The sequence below is a fragment of the Salvelinus sp. IW2-2015 genome, linkage group LG3, assembly GCF_002910315.2.
Source record: "Salvelinus sp. IW2-2015 linkage group LG3, ASM291031v2, whole genome shotgun sequence".
NCBI lineage: Eukaryota > Metazoa > Chordata > Actinopteri > Salmoniformes > Salmonidae > Salvelinus > Salvelinus sp. IW2-2015.
This window is the reverse complement of record NC_036840.1, coordinates 26,325,045-26,344,659: the sequence shown is the minus strand read 5'-3', so window position 1 is coordinate 26,344,659 and position 19,615 is coordinate 26,325,045. Positions and strand designations below refer to the sequence as shown.

The 19,615-nt window shown below is 41.9% G+C and overlaps 2 protein-coding genes and 1 long non-coding RNA gene across 3 annotated transcripts; all 3 read left to right on the top strand.

The window, feature by feature from the left end:
- Positions 1–225: 225 nt before the first annotated feature.
- LOC111953768 (uncharacterized) lies at positions 226–779 on the top strand. The gene is made up of 3 exons (XR_002875912.2): positions 226–324; positions 407–610; positions 685–779. It is a non-coding gene; the product is annotated as an uncharacterized lncRNA (long non-coding RNA).
- Positions 780–6,416: 5,637 nt separating this feature from the next.
- LOC111953764 (uncharacterized) lies at positions 6,417–11,965 on the top strand. The gene is made up of 19 exons (XM_023973249.3): positions 6,417–6,570; positions 6,657–6,712; positions 6,830–6,919; positions 7,157–7,284; positions 7,495–7,638; positions 7,728–7,799; positions 7,897–8,073; positions 8,307–8,403; positions 8,605–8,828; positions 9,006–9,159; positions 9,247–9,458; positions 9,648–9,765; positions 9,951–10,156; positions 10,252–10,369; positions 10,478–10,647; positions 11,187–11,284; positions 11,397–11,512; positions 11,595–11,800; positions 11,875–11,965. The coding sequence occupies exons 1-18, from the start codon at positions 6,548–6,550 to the stop codon at positions 11,768–11,770; spliced, it is 2,379 nt and encodes a 792-aa protein (XP_023829017.1). The 5' UTR covers positions 6,417–6,547; the 3' UTR covers positions 11,771–11,800; positions 11,875–11,965.
- Positions 11,966–16,856: 4,891 nt separating this feature from the next.
- Positions 16,857–19,592, top strand: LOC111953759 (uncharacterized). Its single transcript, XM_023973235.2, has 5 exons — positions 16,857–16,892; positions 17,149–17,272; positions 17,559–17,647; positions 18,457–18,753; positions 18,930–19,592. The coding sequence occupies exons 1-5, from the start codon at positions 16,857–16,859 to the stop codon at positions 19,467–19,469; spliced, it is 1,086 nt and encodes a 361-aa protein (XP_023829003.2). The 3' UTR covers positions 19,470–19,592.
- Positions 19,593–19,615: the final 23 nt, after the last annotated feature.

Genomic DNA, 19,615 nt, shown 5'->3' with positions numbered 1-19,615 from the left:
GTTACTCTATCGAAAAAGAAAAGATTCAACATTGAGGCAACTAAGAGCCAATCTTGTGAAAGCACCATTCGAAACCAGGGATACTGCCTCTGTGTACGTGACTTCACTAATAATCTACTGCTTCATTGGTTGAAATAAATATTCATGTCAGTCAACTCTCTCACTAGAGGCACTTGTGGCTTTAATGTTCAGTTCTTTTTTTTTTAGGATGATCGTTCGGGTGTGTCTATCCATTGAGTGACCTATACAAGCTGTTTGCATATTGGCAGTTTGAGGCAGACTCTCCAGGAGTTGGCACCATCTTGACTAGAGTTCCTGTAAAAAGTAAGTGTTTGGTTGTTGTGCAGCTAAAGAGGGTGGTATAACTGCTACAGCTTTTTACACCTGACTCTCTGTCCAATCATAGTATTTCAGCCCACCTATCCACCCACTACCCTCGCACCCACCAGAAGACCGTTGACTCCACAACTACATCCAACACAGGCCTGAGTCCTGGGAGGGACATGCCTGGCATCCACCCTAGGCTAAATATTGTCAAAGTCTTCAGCTGGCAAATGAACCAACCTACAGGAACCACTTAGGCCCAGACCCAGTCGCTCTCCATACAATGGTATGAGATGGAGAAATCTGTTCTACACGTCATATTTCTTGAAGAGTTATAACTTGATTTTATTCTCTCCACAGGAACTAATGAAACCACTGACTGAATCGGGAGTGATTGCGGTGTTTTTTAAAATATAAATAAGTCTGGTTCTTAATAAATATTTTCTTACAATCTGTACCTTGTCCTGATTGGTGTGGCTGCTTCCAGTTTGGGGATTATATCACAATGAGGACTTTATTTGGTAACGGTAAATGCTTTGTGTGTGATGCTTTCATCTCAGTCACTTAAGATGCATGTTGGCCTTTAAGGGGTGATCAGCAGTATTCTGCCCTTGAGTTGCGTTCCCATGCAAAACTAGACAGATGCTAAACAACTAAGTCTTCAATAAAACTCCCAAGGCGTGACTTTTCTTGAATGAATATTGAAAACGTTTATGTTGTAAAACTGGCAAAACACAGAAAATAATATACTTTAGTATTTAATTCACACCGACATACTGTAGCTGTACATTATACATTGGAAGTTGCAAATGAATACAAAGCACGTGCTACGGTACCATGCATCTGGCATGAATGCCAAACCATATAGCTAATTGCTTTCTCATATGGTAATTGCACTAACTCCTTTCATTACTCTAATGTACAACCATCTATGTAGAATAACAAAGCATATTACACTAGAAACAGTAACAAATACAGTATTGTATATTTTACAATTCGTTTTGCATGACGCACGAGCAAAGTAATACAGCTAACATCATACATGAAAGGCATTGCAATTTGTGTGAGTAAATGCAACCAACCAACATTGATATGTAAGAAACTATCAATAACAAGATTATCAACATTAGCTAAATGCTTGAATCGAACTTACAAACAAATATTTTCCAAGGCTGAAGCGTGACAAGAAATAACTAGACTGAAAGACCTGCACCGTAGCGTTGTTTAGCTGCTTCTAAGCGTGCAGAACGAATTCTCTACTTCCTGTTTGCGTACAGTCTAAGTACCAGAAAGCTCCACTAGGGGGCAAATAACACCATGGAACACAATGAAAATCCATCTTAACCATTGTAATAAAATAATCTGTTACCTTCTAACAGGAGGGCAGCACAAGCAGTTCTAACCGTGGTCACCCTGCCACTTTTGGTCAACTGCTGCAGGATGGGGCCTGAATATTTAAGCATTCGGATTCATAAACTGCATTTTGGCAGCAAGGCGTGACCATGAGATCAAAATAATGAACCATGTTGAGGCTAGTGTTACTAGAAATGGAGTAAAGGAAACTCGAGGCATTAAGTTATATTAAAAAAATTGTCCAAATGAATGGCATAACTACAGATTACCCCTTAATCATTCTATAATTTACAAAGCTTCTGTAGACAGAGCAATGACAGGCTATTGCTGCTTTTATTACCATGCCGTTTCAACGTCTTCTGTGAATTCAAAGGGTGTTGCTAGAATATGAGTGTCTGAATTGGTTATGCCTAGAATTTAAGGCTCATACACTGTTTTACCTGGATGCTTTAAGGCTGTTATTAGGTACCCCAATTCTGACCTTGCAATTCTGATCTTGCAAGTTGCATGTAATTGAAATGCTAAATTGTAACTGGTCCCATCAGAACGTGACATAGGTCTAGATTGCACTACAACAGGTGGCACAAGTCATATCCTGGTAGAAGTGCATCAGCCAATTTAAAATCTTTGAAGTTGGTGGTGTTCAAGCTTGTTCATTGATGGAAGTGTCATTAACAGGCTACTTGTCAGCATAGTTGCTTTGATAATCAGAATTGAGTTTGACTGGCCAAATTGCTCCAGACAACTAGCCTACAGCTAGATGATGTGCATCCAATCATCCAACAATGGTAGGCCTATAGTTGGCTTTTGGTTAGAAGCATTTGTGCAATGGCATAGGCCTATTTTTGGATTTGTGTGCACATGAACTATTCTCAAAGCGAGAAATGTGACCGGCATTTTCAGAGATCCAGGAATCGGAAGTTCAATTTTCTAATTCAAATGCTTAATTACAAAACGATAATGAAAGGTATTGTTTTGTCGCATGATCGGTGAAGACGCCAAGCATTCAACTATTGACTTATGGACAGCTCATGAACTAGGGTGTCGACGTTTTGATTGAACTCGTATTATATTTAATGTAGGCTACCTGTTTTGCATGTGTTTGTGTAAAATTGCCTCTGCTGAGAGGGTAGGCAGTTTACCCACTTTTTCAGACAAATACATTGTGGGTATAGAGACTGAAACTGAACAAAAATATAAATAACATGTAAAYWGTTGGTCCCATGTTTCATGAGCATATATAAAAGAGCTGTTAAATTTTCCATACACACAAAGCTTATTTAATGTTATGTGCACAAATTATTTACATACCTGTTAGTGAGCATTTCAACTTTGCAGAGGTAATCCATCCACCTGACAGGTGTGGCATGTCAAGAAGCTGATTAAACCGCTGGGGATAAAAGGCCACACTAAATGGTGTCGTTTTGTCACAACACAATGCCACAGATGTCTCAAGTTGAGGGAGTGTGCCATTTGCATGATTGCAGGAACGTCCACCAGAGCMGTTGCCAGACAATTACATATTCATTTCTCTACCATAAGCTGCGTTCAATGTAATTTGGCAGTTTGTCCAACCGGCCTCACAACCGCAGACCACGTGTAACCACGCCACCCCATGCCCTCCGGCTTCACCTGCGGGATCGTCTGAGACCAGCTACCCGGACAGCTGATGAAACTGTGGGTTTAGACAACTGAAGAATTTCTGCACAAACTGTCAGATARAATCTCAGGGAAGATCATCTGTATGCTTGTAGTCCTCGCCAGGGTCTTGACCTGGCTGCAGTTTGYTGTTGTAACCAACTTCAGTGGGCAAATGCTCACCTTCAATGGCCACTGGCATGCTGGAGATGTGTGCTTTACACGGATTAATCCAGGTTTCAAATGAACCGGGAAGATGGTAGACATCTTGTGGGTGAGCGGTTTGCTGATGTCAACGTTGTGAACAGAGTGGCCGTGGGGTTATGGTATGGGCAGGCATAAGCTACGGACAATGAACARAATTGTATTATATCAATGGTAATTTGAATGRGCAGAGATACTGTGACGAGCTCCTGAGGCCCATTGTCGTGCCATTCATCAGCCGCCATCACKCCATGTTTCAGCATGGTAATGCACGGCCCAATGTCGCAAGGATCTGTAGACAATTCATGGAAGCTGAAAATGTCCCATTTCTTCCTTGYRCTGCATACTCACCAGACATGTCACCCATTGAGCATGTTTGGGATGCTCTGGYTCGACGTGTACGACAGCGTGTTTCAGTTCCCTCCAATATCCAGCAACTTRGCACAGCCATTGTAGAGGAGTGGGACAACATTCCACAGGCCACAATCAACAGCCAGATCAACTCTATGAAATGTGTCGCACCGCATGAGGCATATGGTGGTCACACCAGATASTGATGGGTTTACTGATTCACTCTCCTAATTTAAAAAAATAAAAAATAAAACAAATTAAATTTTATTTTTTTAAAGGTATCTGTGAACAACAGATGCATATCTGCATTCCCATTCATGTGAAATCCATAGATTAGGGCCTAATGAATTTATTTCAATGGACTGCTTTCCTTATATGTGGCGGCAGGGTAGCCTAGTGGTTAGAGCGTTGGACTAGTAACTGAAAGGTTGCAAGTTCAAATCCCCGAGCTGACAAGGTACAAATCTGTCATTCTGCCACCAGGCAGTTAACCCGCTGTTACTAGGCTGTCATTGAAAATAAGAATTTTTCTTAACTGACTTGTCTAGTTAAATAAAGGTAAAATATATATATTTTTATATAATATGAACTGTATCTCATTAAAATCTTTGAAATTGTTGCATGTTGCGTTTATATTTTGGTTCAGTATAGAACCATAGATACCTGACATAGATCAGTACCTCTGTGATGTGCTCACAGCTAACTTCTCTGGAGACTAGGGCAGAGGAGACCAGGTTTTAGATATGGTGTAGCTTGTCTCCACTGTCGTTAGTCATGAACAAGTTGAAGTTAAAGGTGAACAACTTGTCCTCCTAAGAGGGTAGAAAAGCAGTGAGCAACTTGCACCATAGAAAATAAATAACAATGAAGATAAAAATATATATATWTTTAAATGGTATGGTTGGAAGCCACGCCACAAAAAAACTATACACAATATATACACTACCGTTAAAAAAATTGGGGTCACATAGAAATGTCCTTGTTTTTTAAAGAAAAGCAAAAAAATTGTCCATTAAAATAACATCAAATTGATCAGAAATACAGTGTAGACYTTGTAAATGACTACTGTGTCTGGAAACGGCTGATTTTTAATGGAATATCTACATAGGCGTACAGAGGCCCATTATCAGCAACCATCACTCCTGTGTTCCAATGGCACGTTGTGTGAGCTAATCCAAGTTTATCATTTTAAAAGGCTAATTGATCATTTGAAAACCCTTTTGCAATTATGTTAGCTCAGCTGAAAACTGTTGTGCTGATTAAAGAAGCAATAAAACTGCTCTTCTTTGGACTAGTTGAMTATCTGGAGCATCAGCATTTGTGGGTTTGATTACAGGCTCAAAATGGCCAGAAACAAAGAACTTTCTTCTGAAACTCGTCAGTCTATTCTTGTTCTGAGAAATGAAGGCTATTCCATGTGAGAAATTGCCAAGAAACTGAAGATCTGGTGCAACGCTGTGTACTACTCCCTTCACAGAACAGCGCCAAACTGGCCCTAACCAGAATAGAAACAGGAGTGAGAGGCCCCGGTGCACAACTGAGCAAGAGGACAAGTACAGTACATTAGAGTGTCTAGTTTGAGAAACAACGCCTCACAAGTCCTCAACTGGCAGCTTCATTAAATAGTACCCGCAAAACACCAGTCTCAACATCAACAGTCAAGAGGCGACTCCGGGATGCTGGCCTGCTAGGCAGAGTTCTTCTGTCCAGTGTCTGTGTTCTTTTGCCAATCTTTTTATTGGCCAGTCTGAGATATGGCTTTTCCTTTGAAACTCTGCCTAGAAGGCCAGCATCCTGAAGTGGGGTCAAATTACCATAGATAAATGCAATTGTGTTCGTTGTCCGTAGCTTATGCCGCCCATGCCATAACCCCACCGCCACCATGGGCTCTCGGTTCACAACGTTAACATCAGCAAACCACTCACCCACACGACGCCTTACACATGGTCTGTGGTTGTGAGGCCGGATGGATGCGGCTTATGGTAGAGAAATGAACATTCAATTCTCTGGCAACAGCTCAGGGGGACATCTTTGCAGTCAGCATGCCAATTGCACTCTCCTTCAAAACTTGAGATATCTGTGGCATTGTGTTTGTGTGACAAATTTTAGAGTGGCCTTTTATTGTCCCCCAGCACAAGGTGCACCTGTGTAATGATCATGCTGTTTAATCAGCTTCTTGATATGCCACAGCTGTCAAGTGGATGGATTATCTTGGCAAAGGAGAAATGCTCACTAACAGGGATGTAAACAAATATGTGCACAAAGTTTGATAGAAATAGACTTTTCATTCGTATGAAAACGTCTGGGATCTTTTATTTCTGCTCATGAAACATGGAACCAACACTTTACATGATCCGTTTATATTGTTGTTCAGTGGAGATGGAAAACACATCCTAAGAAAGGGGGAAGGAGAGGAGATGAGGAGAGGAATCRACTTCAGACTATTTAGCTGCGCCCCTAGGCTCTGGCAAGCTGGCCAACCATGCSACCCAATTAGCTAATTAATTACCTCAATCACAGCACCACCACCATACAAAAGTGCCAGAGAGAGAACATTCTACTCATCAACTGCTGTTTTGTCTAGGATACTGTCAGTACGTGGTAGTTGATGTTGTGTTGTCTAGCAGGTGTAGTTTACTAGCTGTTCCTGGTTATACATTTCTACTGCTCAGTGGCAATGGCTTTTGGGTGTTGGTTGGGGTAAGTTTGGTGGCGGGCATAAATGTTTGAGTAAMTGTTTTGACACTAGCACARTTTGTTGACCTGTGCTTATGTTTTTCTTACAGAGTATTTATACTCCTGTCTGTATGGCCTAGTGTAAGATGTTCTGACSTTCCAAGAGGTAAGAKACTTAAATTGGGTCAGATTAGCCTTTTATACAAGCTATAGAACACTGGTTTTGTGGGTCAGAATCATTTAGCTTCCACCCTTCAGATTCTCACRTTTTGGGTCTATATAGGGGCTATTGAGACTGTGTGTCGGGCTCGATACCTGTTGGTAACAACCCAACTCTCATTCGCTGGGAATGAACCTCGCTTTGAAGCGGTTGGTAAGTAGGCTTTTAACCTTAATTCTGATGCAAAATGGGCCTGAAATCAGGTTTGGTCAGTTCATGAACTTGGCCAGTGTTTGGTAGTTGGTGCTGACAGGAAGTCTCTCCCTGCAGTATATTTCAGTCTCTCACTGTGCCTGTCGGACCAATTAGGAAGAAATATATTTTTATTCTGTATTGGACATGAGCATATTCAAATCATTTGTTTTGACTCAGTCCTTTACCCCCATCTAGATGCTGATGGRGTTCACCCCATCACTAAGCAGTATGGGTCAGAGTGTGGCTACATGTTCAGTATCCTCCCTCTGCCTGGCCATGCTGAACTCAGAGCCTCCTACTTCTCCTGCCACACAAACAACCAGGTTCATATGTCTTCTGTGCATTGTGGTCTTTTCGAAGCCACAACCCATGGGCCCACTGGTTAAATCAACATTTCKATTTCAATGAAATTACAGTGACCAGGAGTAGACATTGAATTGATATCTGTGCCCATGGGAGGGTTTTTAAATAATATTTTCTAGTTAAATTGCTACCAAATATCTCAGTTGAAGGTCTTGCTCTTTGTATCTTAGGATGATGAGGTGTTCACTTTTAGCTTTAACTTGATCACAACTGCTGCAAGTGGAGTGGGAAACACCTACACTGTGAATGCAACCTGCTCCCTCCCTTTACCCTGGTCCCCCAGAGAAGTCAGCTGTGAGGAGAACTATATGGAGGTACTGATGCATGGATCTAGAATGTGTATCCAGGGCTCGTGGAGGTGGGCATGTGTYTTTTTATAGGAGAGTGCTATGTTACACTGTAGGTGTCAATGAGGAGTGACGTGTCCTGTCTATCTGGTACAACAACGGATGCCTGGACTGCTGCCCTTGCTACAGTAAGCTAYAGMCTATTTGGCAAATTCTCAKTTAGATGAGCTCCACCAGTTTGTCCCCAATACCACCATGCATGKCCTGTCTCTTGTTCRCCATRAGGCCCACAGCTCTGCCACGTCTACCTGGCAGGTGATGTTCCAGCAGGAGGGGCAACAGCTGATTCCCATGTCCTTCTCAGAGGCTCGGGAGCTGGGCTACGTMTTCCACCTCACCCAGGGGAGGCTGGTGTTCCGCTCGCCCTACACACCACGGTCTGTCATGGGGTCTGTCTCCATGGTGAGGATTTAAATGTCCTGTTCAATGGCTTCCTTTATCTTGGTTGTTTCGTCAGGCTTGCTTAATTTGACATTAACTACCTAAACTGGTGGCTGTATTCTGAGAGGGTCTTACATTGCGTAATGTTTAAAACCAGGGTTATGCAGAATGGGACGGAAGCTGCTTTTTTAGACTACTGAAATGCCCCCTTTTGTACTGTTGGCAAGTACACTTCATCCATTCTTCAATTCCAGGTGAATGGTTCAGTGGTGGAGGTGGTCCATCCCATTCTGTTCTCCAGGCAGAGATGGGTGGTTATGATGGTGGACTGGATTGTTGCGTGCAGCACTAGTAAGTTCCAGTGAAATATCAGGCTCCACATAATCAAGGTTCTGACCTGAAGGGACTGGATTGTCTTAAGCAATAGTGATGGCTCAGTTAAGCAAATACTACTTTCACCTATGAAGTTATTTCAGATCAGTGAGATGTTTCGATCAATCAGTTGCYGAGGCAGAATTGCTCACTGGGTCTTAACACTTGTAATCTTTCCAGATGAAGGAATGTATGATGGGGTGGGGCTGGTCTGGCAGACCCCCACTCTGCTGTCCCCGCTGGTCTCTGGCCTCTCTGMGTTGGAGAGCATCAAGATCTCAATGGGGGTGGATGGTCAGCTCCTGGATAAGCCCATCACATCAGAGCGAGGCTACAGCATGGACATCAGTGACACCACTGTCCAGATCAGCATCCCCTTCAACGCTGCCGGAGGATACAGAAAAGTCAGTAGCATACTAGGCCCGCATCTGCCCTTTCACATGCAGACGTTTACCTTGTATTCTGAAGCAGAGAAGCTGCAAATGGCTTCAGTCGCTCATGTCCTCTGTACACCTTGAATATTCTACTTTGTACCCTATAYCCTAATGGCAGATGCTTCATAACTGTTTCAACTCTTCCAGAGCTTTGTGATGGACAACATGTACCATGAGTTCTATGTGTTCCGTCTCTACTATGAACAAACCTTTCTTGATGACTGCGGTGTGGAGACCAGACTCCGCCTCCACAGGCCCATGAACACACCCCTTCTGATCCAGCACACCTCCATCATTAACCGTAAGGAGTTCTACTAGCCAATCCGAAGTGGCTCTTCAGTGCCATGGTCATGATTGCTWATGACCCTGTTGTCCTTCCCCACCACAGAAACAGTCCTTGAGGATCGTGTGTTTACTGTTTACCTGGGGAACCTCTCCTACGATGTTGACCTGGTGGCTGTGAAGCTCAATGGTCACAACTTCACCATACTAGAGGCGAATAAAAGTGGCCTCGTCATAACCATGGTCCCCCAGCCCAATAGTAACCTACATGCCTACATTCTCAGGGTGCCATTTGAGGGTGCCGTTGTTCACAAGCTGGTAAAGAAATATATATGTTTACTCTTTAATGAACTACTGTGGTTTTCTCAGTATTTCCTCGTGACTTCTCATTGGAGGAGCTCCAAGGTTCCTCCCCTAAACTTTCTCCAATGTGTTTTTGGGACCTGAGATTTACCCCTAGTGTGTGGATGTAAGATTTTGTTTCTCAATGAGTGTTCATATCCATAGTACTCTACAGAGGGGCTTCTTCAGTTCTCGTTGGACATCAACTACACTTTGGTCATCCTGCCTCAAGAGGAGCCCTACTACTACCTGGCCTCAGTCGTGGCTCAGTTCAATGATGTCTGTAAGTTGACTTGAACTTTATTAAGAGACCTGGGCTGGAAGTGATATTTCTCACGATGGTCTTCCTAGCCTTCTGGTTCTGACCACTGCCTAACGTGGACGCAGCCCAGCTATCTACCACMGTTTACCCCTGATGTCATCTTGGCACTATTGACTAAACTATTGGGCCGATCTTTTCTTCGTCAGTTCCCCCGGTCTTCGAAGGCGTCTGCAATGAGGAAAGCATCAGTTTCCAGATGGWCCATAAGCCATTTGACTACCTGTGGGAGGTGGGTGTTGGCCCATACCTTCTGACAACAAATCTGGCAGCCAAGCGGGGCTACATCATGCAGAATGACAGCAAGAGTCTGACCCTGGAAGTGCCCCTCTTCACTGTTGGCTACACTTATAAGGTGAGATGCTCATTGGTCAAGTGCTTAAACTGACTTGTCGTTGGCTAAAGTAGGAGTTATAATTATTTWAAATGTACCTGCTCTTTTTATTCCAGGACATCAATTTGAAGCAGTTCCGTGGCACTTTTGAAATTCACTCGCGACTTCCCAAGACCTTGGATSTCAAGAGTTCCTTGGCCAAAGATTGTCTCTTTCAGACTACTGAGGTCATAGGTAACTACTAGTGCCTCATCTTTGCCTGCAGCTTAATGTATTGCCTGACTGTTTATAGTGTCGATCATTCACTTTGTTCTAGCCCAGCTCTAACACAACTTTCTCTAGTGTGTTCCACTAAAGGGGTGGTGACAGTGGTTACTGATGTGACTCTGGCTATTCCTGGAGCTGAACCCAACAGAACCTTTCTCCTGGACTCCACCTGCAGGCCTCAAGAGACAGATGACACCAGGGCTCTCTTTAGCTTTGGACTCCACACCTGTGGTACCAGGGTCCAGGTATAACTGTCCAACCCATAAAATTTGAATCATTAAAATGATCAAGTGACTGGCCCTACCAGTTCAAATAAAAGTTTGTCAGCATCTAATCTGTTAACCCAGAAATAATGTTGCTTAATTTGTTCAGCTGCATAACTTAGTTCTGGTTACATTTGTCTTAAATTGCCACTTCTTCTAGTGTGATGTCTCAGCTAAAGTCCCCCTAATTTCACATGTCTACCATCCCAATTGTTCATGCACCACCATTGCCCAATCCTGATGCGTCCAAATAATCTGCAAAAAAAAACACTGGYACTACTGCTGTTATCAATGCATCCCGTCATTGGTTCAGGCGCAGAATCGGTCCTCGAGATTAGCAAGCCTCCATCTCAAACCGTCAGCATACAGGCTGAATATTTAAATTCATATTCAGACTGACAGATGTCTTTCTCATGAGGCCTGACAAGGGAACAACCATTTAGTTTTTAGACATGGCTTGCAACAGTTTATTGATTGTCATTGAATTATGTTCAGGCTTGTGACATCCTCTTGTCGTCTAGGTTGACCATCAGCACGTTACCTACGAAAATGAGATCAACATTGAGCACAAGAGCCAATCTGTGAAAGCACCATTCGAAACCAGGGATACTGCCTCTGTGTACGTGACTTCACTAATAATCTACTGCCTCATTGGTTGAAATAAATATTCATGTCAGTCAACTCTCTCACTASAGGCACTTGTGGCTTTAATGTTCAGTTCTTTTTTTTAGGATGATCGTTCGGTGTGTCTATCCATTGAGTGACCTATACAAGCTGTTTGCATATTGGCAGTTTGAGGCAGACTCTCCAGGAGTTGGCACCATCTTGACTAGAGTTCCTGTAAAAAGTAAGTGTTCGGTTGTTGTGCAGCTAAAGAGGGTGGTATAACTGCTACAGCTTTTTACACCTGACTCTCTGTCCAATCATAGTATTTCAGCCCACCTATCCACCCACTACCCTCGCCACCACCAGAAGACCGTTGACCTCCACAACTACATCCAACACAGGCCTGAGTCCTGGGAGGGACATGCCTGGCATCCACCCTAGGGCTAAATATGTCAAAGTCTTCAGCTGGCAAATGAACCAACCTACAGGAACCACTTAGGCCCAGACCCCAGTCYCTCTCCATACAATGGTATGAGATGGAGAAATCTATTCTACACGTCATATTTCTTGAAGAGTTATAACTTGATTTTATTCTCTCCACAGGAACTAATGAAACAACTGACTGAATCAGGAGTGATTGCGGTGTTTGTGAATATAAATAAGTCTGGTTCTTAATAAATATGTTCTTACAATCTGTACCTTGTRCTGATTGGTGTGGCTGCTTCCAGTTTGGGGATTATATCACAAGTGAGGACTTTATTTGGTAACGGTAAATGCTTTGTGTGTGATGCTTTCATCTCAGTCACTTAAGATGCATGTTGGCCTTTAAGGGGTGATCAGCAGTTCTAACCGAGGCCCCCCTGCCACTTTTGGTTAACTGCTGCAGGATGGGGCTTGACTAATTTAAGCAATTGGCTTCATAGACTGCTATTTGGTAGCAAGGCGTGACCATGAGATCAAAATAATTAACCATGTTGAGGCTAGTGTTACGCGCTATTGAGTCAAGCAAGCTCGAGGTATTAAATTATATTCCAAAAATGAATGGCTCAACTACAAAATCCCCCTTAATCATTCTATAACTCACAAAGCCTCTGTAGACATTTGTTTAGTACTTCACTTGAAGTGGCACATGGCCTGCATAGCTGAGCACATTTGCTATAGCGAACAATGACATGCTATAGAAACAACGTCTTCTGTGAATGCAAAGGGTTTTGCTAGAATGTAAGTTGACTTGTCATGAGTATGTCTGCTGAACAGGAGTGGGAGGCCCCGGTCTCCCACTCCTGTTTCTATTCTGGTTAGAGCCAGTTTGCGCTGTTCTGTGAAGGGAGTTGTACACAGCATTGTACGAGATCTTCAGTCTCTTGGCAATTTCTCGCAAGGAATAGCCTTAATTTCTCAGAACAAGAATAGACCGATGAGTTTCAGAAGAAAGTTCTTTGTTTCTGGCCATTTTGAGATGGTAATTGAAGCCACAAATGCTGATGCTCTAGATACTCAACTAGTCTAAAGGCCAGTTGTATTGCTTCTTTAATCAGAACAACAGTTTTCTGCTGAGCTAATATAATTGCAAAAAGGTTTTCTAATGATCAATTWGCCTTTTAAAATGCTAAACTTGTATTAGCTAACAACGTGCCATTGGAATACAGGAGGGATGGTTTGCTTATAATGGGCCTCTGTTCACCTATGTAGATATTCCATAAAATCTGCCATTTCCAGCTACAATAGTCATTAACAATGTCTACACTGTATTTATGATCAATCTTATGCTATTTTAATGGACAAATGTGCTTTTCTCTCAAGGGCATTTCTAAGTGACCCCTAACCTTTGAATGGTAGTGTAAGTACAATTTTTGTTGGTCTAAACATAACAACCCACTAAATATAACTGTACAGATGAACCAATCACAAAAAAAACAGTATGTTTTATTTAAAATGTGTGGATGTGCATGTGTGAATTAGGCTATATGGAGGAGATTACTGAGTAGTTTGGTTAATCAGGCTGACCCCCAGTCTTCAGTTGAAGTTATTGACAGATTGTGAGGTTTTGGAAATATGAAGATTAGAATTTCAGTATGGTAGAGATTTGACTGTGGGGTGCGGCAGTGGGAAGGGTGAAGGTTATCGCAGTGTGTTGTATAGAGGAATTTCAGAATTAACCTGGAAGAATTCATTGAAGAGTTTAGGTAAACTGTCTGGAAGGTTTGAGTATTTGTAGATGTAAATGCATAATTCGCATACATTAATGTCGTAAATAGACAAGATATTGAGTTTCTTAAACAAAAGTGCAGATGGACCCAGGTAATTAAATGAGGTGGTTAGTCTTGCAAATGTATTTTGTATGATGAGTAATTTGTGTAGGTAGGAGGCATATGTACTGGCCCAGACAATATTAGAGTAAATGAGATATGAGTAAATTAAGCTATAGTAAAGAGTTAGGAAGKAAGCCTGATGAACCAAACCACTAATCTTTATGATGATACCAACAGACTATTACTTTGCAGACAAATTGAATGTGATCTTTCTAGGATAACTTTTCATCAATTAGAATTCAGAGGAATCTAGTGTATGAGACTTGTTCCATTCCATTCCCACCAATTCTGGCCTTTTTATAATTTTATTTTTATTTTTATTTTTTACAATATTTCTTATTCTTACTAGTGAGCCCAATAAAGATCATTTGTTTATCTGGAACAATTCAGAAAATTTGGCCATGCCTGAGTTGGCTTCATTAATTAGTGAATCAAAATTCTTATGTGATAAAATCTAATTGTTATCGTCAGCAAAGGGAATGGGAAGTACGGTAGGAGACACAGCAGCAAGGTCATTGATATAGATTATGAATAACAATTATACAATTGTTCTCTATCATAAATATAACTATATAACCAATTATATGTATAAATCATGAAAACAGTAATAATGCGATTTAGAAAGTAAGATTTCATGATCAACCGTGTCAAACGCTTTGGATAGATGTAAAAAGATGCCAAGAGKATATTCATTGTTAAGGGTTGTAAATATTTTATCCACAAATTGCAAAAGAGCCATATCTGTGGTGAAGTTTTTATGAAAACCATATTGGTGCTCATATAGAATAAAATGTTGATTTAAATGTTTCAATATTCTCTTATACACCAATTTTTCTACGATTTTTTTTGAAAAACATAGTAGTATAGATATTGGGTGATAATTTGTAAAAGATCTTGGATCCCCAGATTTATAGAGGGGGATAACTGCCCATTTTTCTCATCTTTAGGAACAATACCAGTTTGCATAGATTTGGTGAAGATATATGTTAGCAGCTCAGTGATCGAGGAAGACACCGATTTCACCAAATCAAAATTCTGAGGCACCAATCTCATCATGACCTGCTGCTGATAACTTTAAATGACCACTACCACCATCACCTACATTACTTCAGGGGGYTCAAACTGAAGCAGAGAAGGGAAATGTCCCTTAATGTAATCCAAGGGATTTCCATCCGTTTTCATTGACATAGAAGAACCCACATTCACAAAAAAGTTATTAAATTCACATGAAATAACATTAGGATCACTATAAGTCTTATTTCCAACAATACATTGAGATGGGTTAGTTGTAGATGCCTTTTTAGAAATCAACAGTTGATAAACGATTTTCCAAGTTGACTTATTACTTAAGGATTCTTGGAATTTGTTAGTAAAATATTTGGGGGGATATACAAAATAGGTGAGTAAATTTGCAGAATTTAGGGGAGAGGGATTTGTGAGAATTGTTTTATACAACTTTTAACCAAGGTTAAAGTCTGGTAAAAGTCTGGTAAGCAGACTCCACATCGGCCTGATTATAATTATTTTATCCATTAAATATCATCAATCAACATCTTAAAGCGCTCACAATTACTTTAGTTAAATATTCTACATTTAATGCTACTAAATATTCCCATCTGTTCATTTCCAGCTGCCAAAGAGAAGTAGAAAATTGGAAAGTAATCAGAAATGTCAATGTAAAATATACTTGTATTAACCACATTATTCAAAATATTATCAATAAGGGCGGCAGGTGAACTAACTGGTCACTCGTGTGGGCTTATAGATGAGGGGATACAGATCGCTAGAGTATAAATTATTCAAAAAGTCATGTCAGTGAATGGTTCTCAAATCCAAGGTTGATGCAAGGATATCAATGAAACTACCAATGTCGGAATCGGGTGGCCGATAGATGCATCCAATTAGCACTATTTTACCACCAAAAAATGAACGGGTCATTTTTATGAAAAGAGATTCAACATCAATGTTATCAGATGTTGAGGTTCTACAGTGGTGACAGGAGAAGTAGGAGGCTCTGAGCTCAACATGGCCAGGCAGAGGGAGGATACTGAACATGTAGCCACATTGACCAATACTGCTTAGTGATGGGATGAACACCATCAGCATCTAGATGGGGGGAAAGGATTCAATGTTTCAATGCGTACGGTCAAGTCTGATTTTAATAAATTTTAGGTCAAAGGTTTACACTTAAAATGTATTGAAACAAAACCATGTCAATAAATGCATCATTAACTTACCAATAGCTTCGAATCGAGGTTCAATATCAGGAAATGCCAAGAACGCAGACACCACAAGACATCTATCCCGACATTCAACCTGAACAGTTCCTGAAAGACGAATTAAAGGTAATACCAATCAGGTTTCCATTGTTTTAAAAACGTTATTATAAAACGTATCATAGGCTAGAAGAAGTCTTACCCACTGTAAACCCACGAACACTGCAAGCAGTATAAAGGAAACTCTAGAGGGGTTGAGAATGAATCAATTGGTAACCAATCACTGCCCTGCAATAGAATTTAAGACAAATTGAATCACTATTATAGAAGTTAGCAATATTTTATAAAACTATTTAAATGCATGAGCTTCCCTGAAGTAAAATCCAGTTGCCATTTATTTAATAAAGTTGGAGATCCTTGATCAACGTCTTCAGTGTTCTTCCCATGATGGAAAGTCAGACAGCATGGTTGCTTTATGTTTTTTTAATACTCGCCTATCCTAAGAACATAATTGACCACGGATTTAAAACGGTTGCTAATATGCAATTTCACTGATCTACAATGCATCTCGATAGTCATATACGCCATTGAAAGTAGGTTTAATGGATTTAGATGTAGCCTATACATAGTGTAACGACCCTGGATTTATAATCGCTGAAATCGACTATGGCGCACGAACATGCTTTTGCGGCACAGTCGATAGCGCGCCGGACCTCGGGCTTAGAAGGTCGAGGGTTCGAGACCTGCTCCCTGCTGTTTCATTACAATATATTATTCAATCAGAGACTAATAATTACTCCTTGATATGGCCAGCAGGTAGCGCCATGCTCATTTACCAAATGTCAATGCGCATCAATTGTCTATGACTCCTGTGGTTCAATCAACAACAAAACTTTAGCAAACATGTTTTCGTACCTTAAGAACGTGTTGCTAATTCATTAGAAATAGTTGAAGCTTCCAAAACAGTTATATTAGCTTATGTTCTTTGTGCATTGATCGTTGCTGGTCCTTTCAGATTATATTTGTTGTAGTGAAATAGAAAAGTTGTTGCAGCGATATGAGCGACAGACATGGAAGTTCTGCAAAGTTCAATGTGAGTTTTCCAGAATTATAGCCTACTGATACAGAAGTAACAATTTAGTAGATTTGGAACAACACACTACAATTTAATTGCGAGGTAGTAGCCTACAATAATAAGCATGACCTGAGTAAATGGAGACGACACAAAAACATGACCATCGTCTAGACTGGTGTGTTTGCGGTTTGACAATTATGCTTGAAATTAGATAATCAGCAGCCAATACCTTTGTCTTATGCCAATATCTGTGTTGTCTTTCCTCCAACAACAGAGCCCAAGGCAGGTGGTCCTTCCTCCATTCTCCAACAGGACCCTTCACCATCCCTCCTTCCTGCCCCTGTACATGGCAGCCATGGGCTCGGCCCAGTACCCCTGGAGAACCCACCAACAGCCAGGTGAGGACAGGACAGGTGCACCACCACCCCTCTCAGGTGTCTATGTAGCTCTTGGACCCTCTGCTAACTTTTGACCTTTAGGGATTTGGTACATATTAGCCAGGGTTCAAATTACACATTTACTTTTGAGGTTGACTTGGAAATAGTAGGGCTGTATGTTTTTTAAACTCTCATCATTTGTTTAACGTTCATCAACACTTTTGACTCCTGAATCKCGATTTTTAAGACCAGCCTCCTAAATGAATCAAGGCCTATATTTGTTTATTGGACAATTTTCCCCCATCAGTTCCAGTTATGACTCCCTCGGAGTTCTTCTACACGGACCCCACCATGCGCCGGGGACAACGGGTACCGAACAATGTGACCGAGTTGCAGGTGAGAGCATCTTTGGTCATAATCCAGCTCATCAATTATGCAGTCATCTGCCCTTTTGCAATGCCTTAATTGTAGATAACTGTAATGTGCTAGATGCCAACAGAAAGAGAGAGTACACCCCCAAAACCATTCCCCGTGTATTGATTAAAATCATAAAGCACAACCTATTAAATGCCCCCTTTCAGTGGGGTTATCCAGCTTACTAGAGATTAGTGGAGAATATTAGGGGTCATGATGGGGTGGGAGTGGGCTGTCTATGGACTTGGGAGGCGACTGGGATCTTGTTGGGGGGTTGTTCATGGATTAAAGGGGGATCAGACAGACTGGGGGAGTGTAATTAGATTGCCTCCCTCTAGTCAGACAGGGCGAGTGGGGGTGGAAAGAAATTGGGACGGTAGAACACAGTGTAGAGGTCATTTAGTTTGTTTTGGTGTGGAAGTGAGATGGGGTTAGAACCGTAGGAAGATCCTCTGTTTTCACTTCTGCTGGTGGTGTAGAAACGCTTACAGTCGTTGAAGGTAGTCATGAGCAGAACTTATCCCAAATGAAACTTGAAATGAAGCAGTTTRTCATTTTACATTTTAGTAATTTAGCATACGCTCTTATCCAGACTTACAGTAGTGAGTGCATACATTTAGACTTTTTTTGTACTGGTACCCAGTGGGAATCAAACRCACAACCCTGGCACTACATYGGACTCCACTATTTACATAATGCACTGGATATACAACAGACCACTTGTGTATTTTGCACACAAAAGCAGTAACTGCACATGAACCATACTCCTCCCTTCTTACCCTCCACGGCAGGTTTTTGAGTGCTTCCAACTCAACACCCCTCGCCCCATCATGTCCTCTTGCCCCGCACCCCCCGTCAGACCTGACCCCTTCAGATCACAAGCCCACCCTACCAGAGACCTGGGTGGCCACACCTGGAGGAGGGACCCTCCCCATCTGCCCATCACCCCTAGGCCCAGAGAGAGGGGATGGAGTCAGGCTGTGATCCAGCTAAGCCTGGAAGAGGATCAGGCTATAACCAACCTACTGAAGCTCCATCACCAAAAGCCTGCCCATCTAGAGGTCACCACTGCCGTCATCTCCACTCAGGTAAATAAGGAAGTAGAATGAAATGTACCTCTAGTAGCTGATCTAAGGTCAGTGTTAGGTTTCCTCCTGAAGGACTGGGGTAGTAATCTGATACTAGATCTGTGTTTATGGGCAACTTTTTGTGAGTCTGTAAAGATACAAAAGAAATTCCTAATAATATACAATCCAACTAACAGGTGGCTTGTCCTGAAGGGACATTGCCAGTTGATCACACCTCAACCCTTAGGCAGCCATCAGTGTGTCAGTCCATTCCCACCACCAAACCATCTCCAGCTGAAGAGATGGGGCTCTTTCATAGAGGGGACCAGCTCTTTGTGTTGGCCATCTTGGAGCCCCAACATCAGAACCAGCCCAGACTGAGGTCTGATGTGGAGCTGGAGGCAGCGAACGCATTGCTCACTATGGATGAGGAGTCGGTCAGTCTGGTGGATGATGAAGGGCCCTGGAACCAGACTCAGACCCTGGACAGGCCCTCTAACAGAAGCCCTGAGAATCTACATCTCCAGTACTTCTCACCCGAAGAGTGTGATGGTGATACACTGCCATTAGAAGACGATGAAAGCTGCCTATCCCCAGAAGCTTTGCCTCCAATGACCAGTATTTGGGATGCGGTGGCTCTGAGAAATGGGACTGTCACAGAGTCTGAGGGGACGGCTGTGGATGCCCTGTTAATACTGGGTGACCTCACAACCCCATGTTGTCCTCATTTCAGTTAATCGCCCACAAATGTGCACAACATATGACAGTTAATCTCAGGTTCAATTCGAGAAAACAAAACTGTAATTGAAGACCTTTTTACAAGTTAAGTGTGCACCACAGTTTAATTAACCACTGCATTTTCCTATGTGCCTTTTTGTATTTT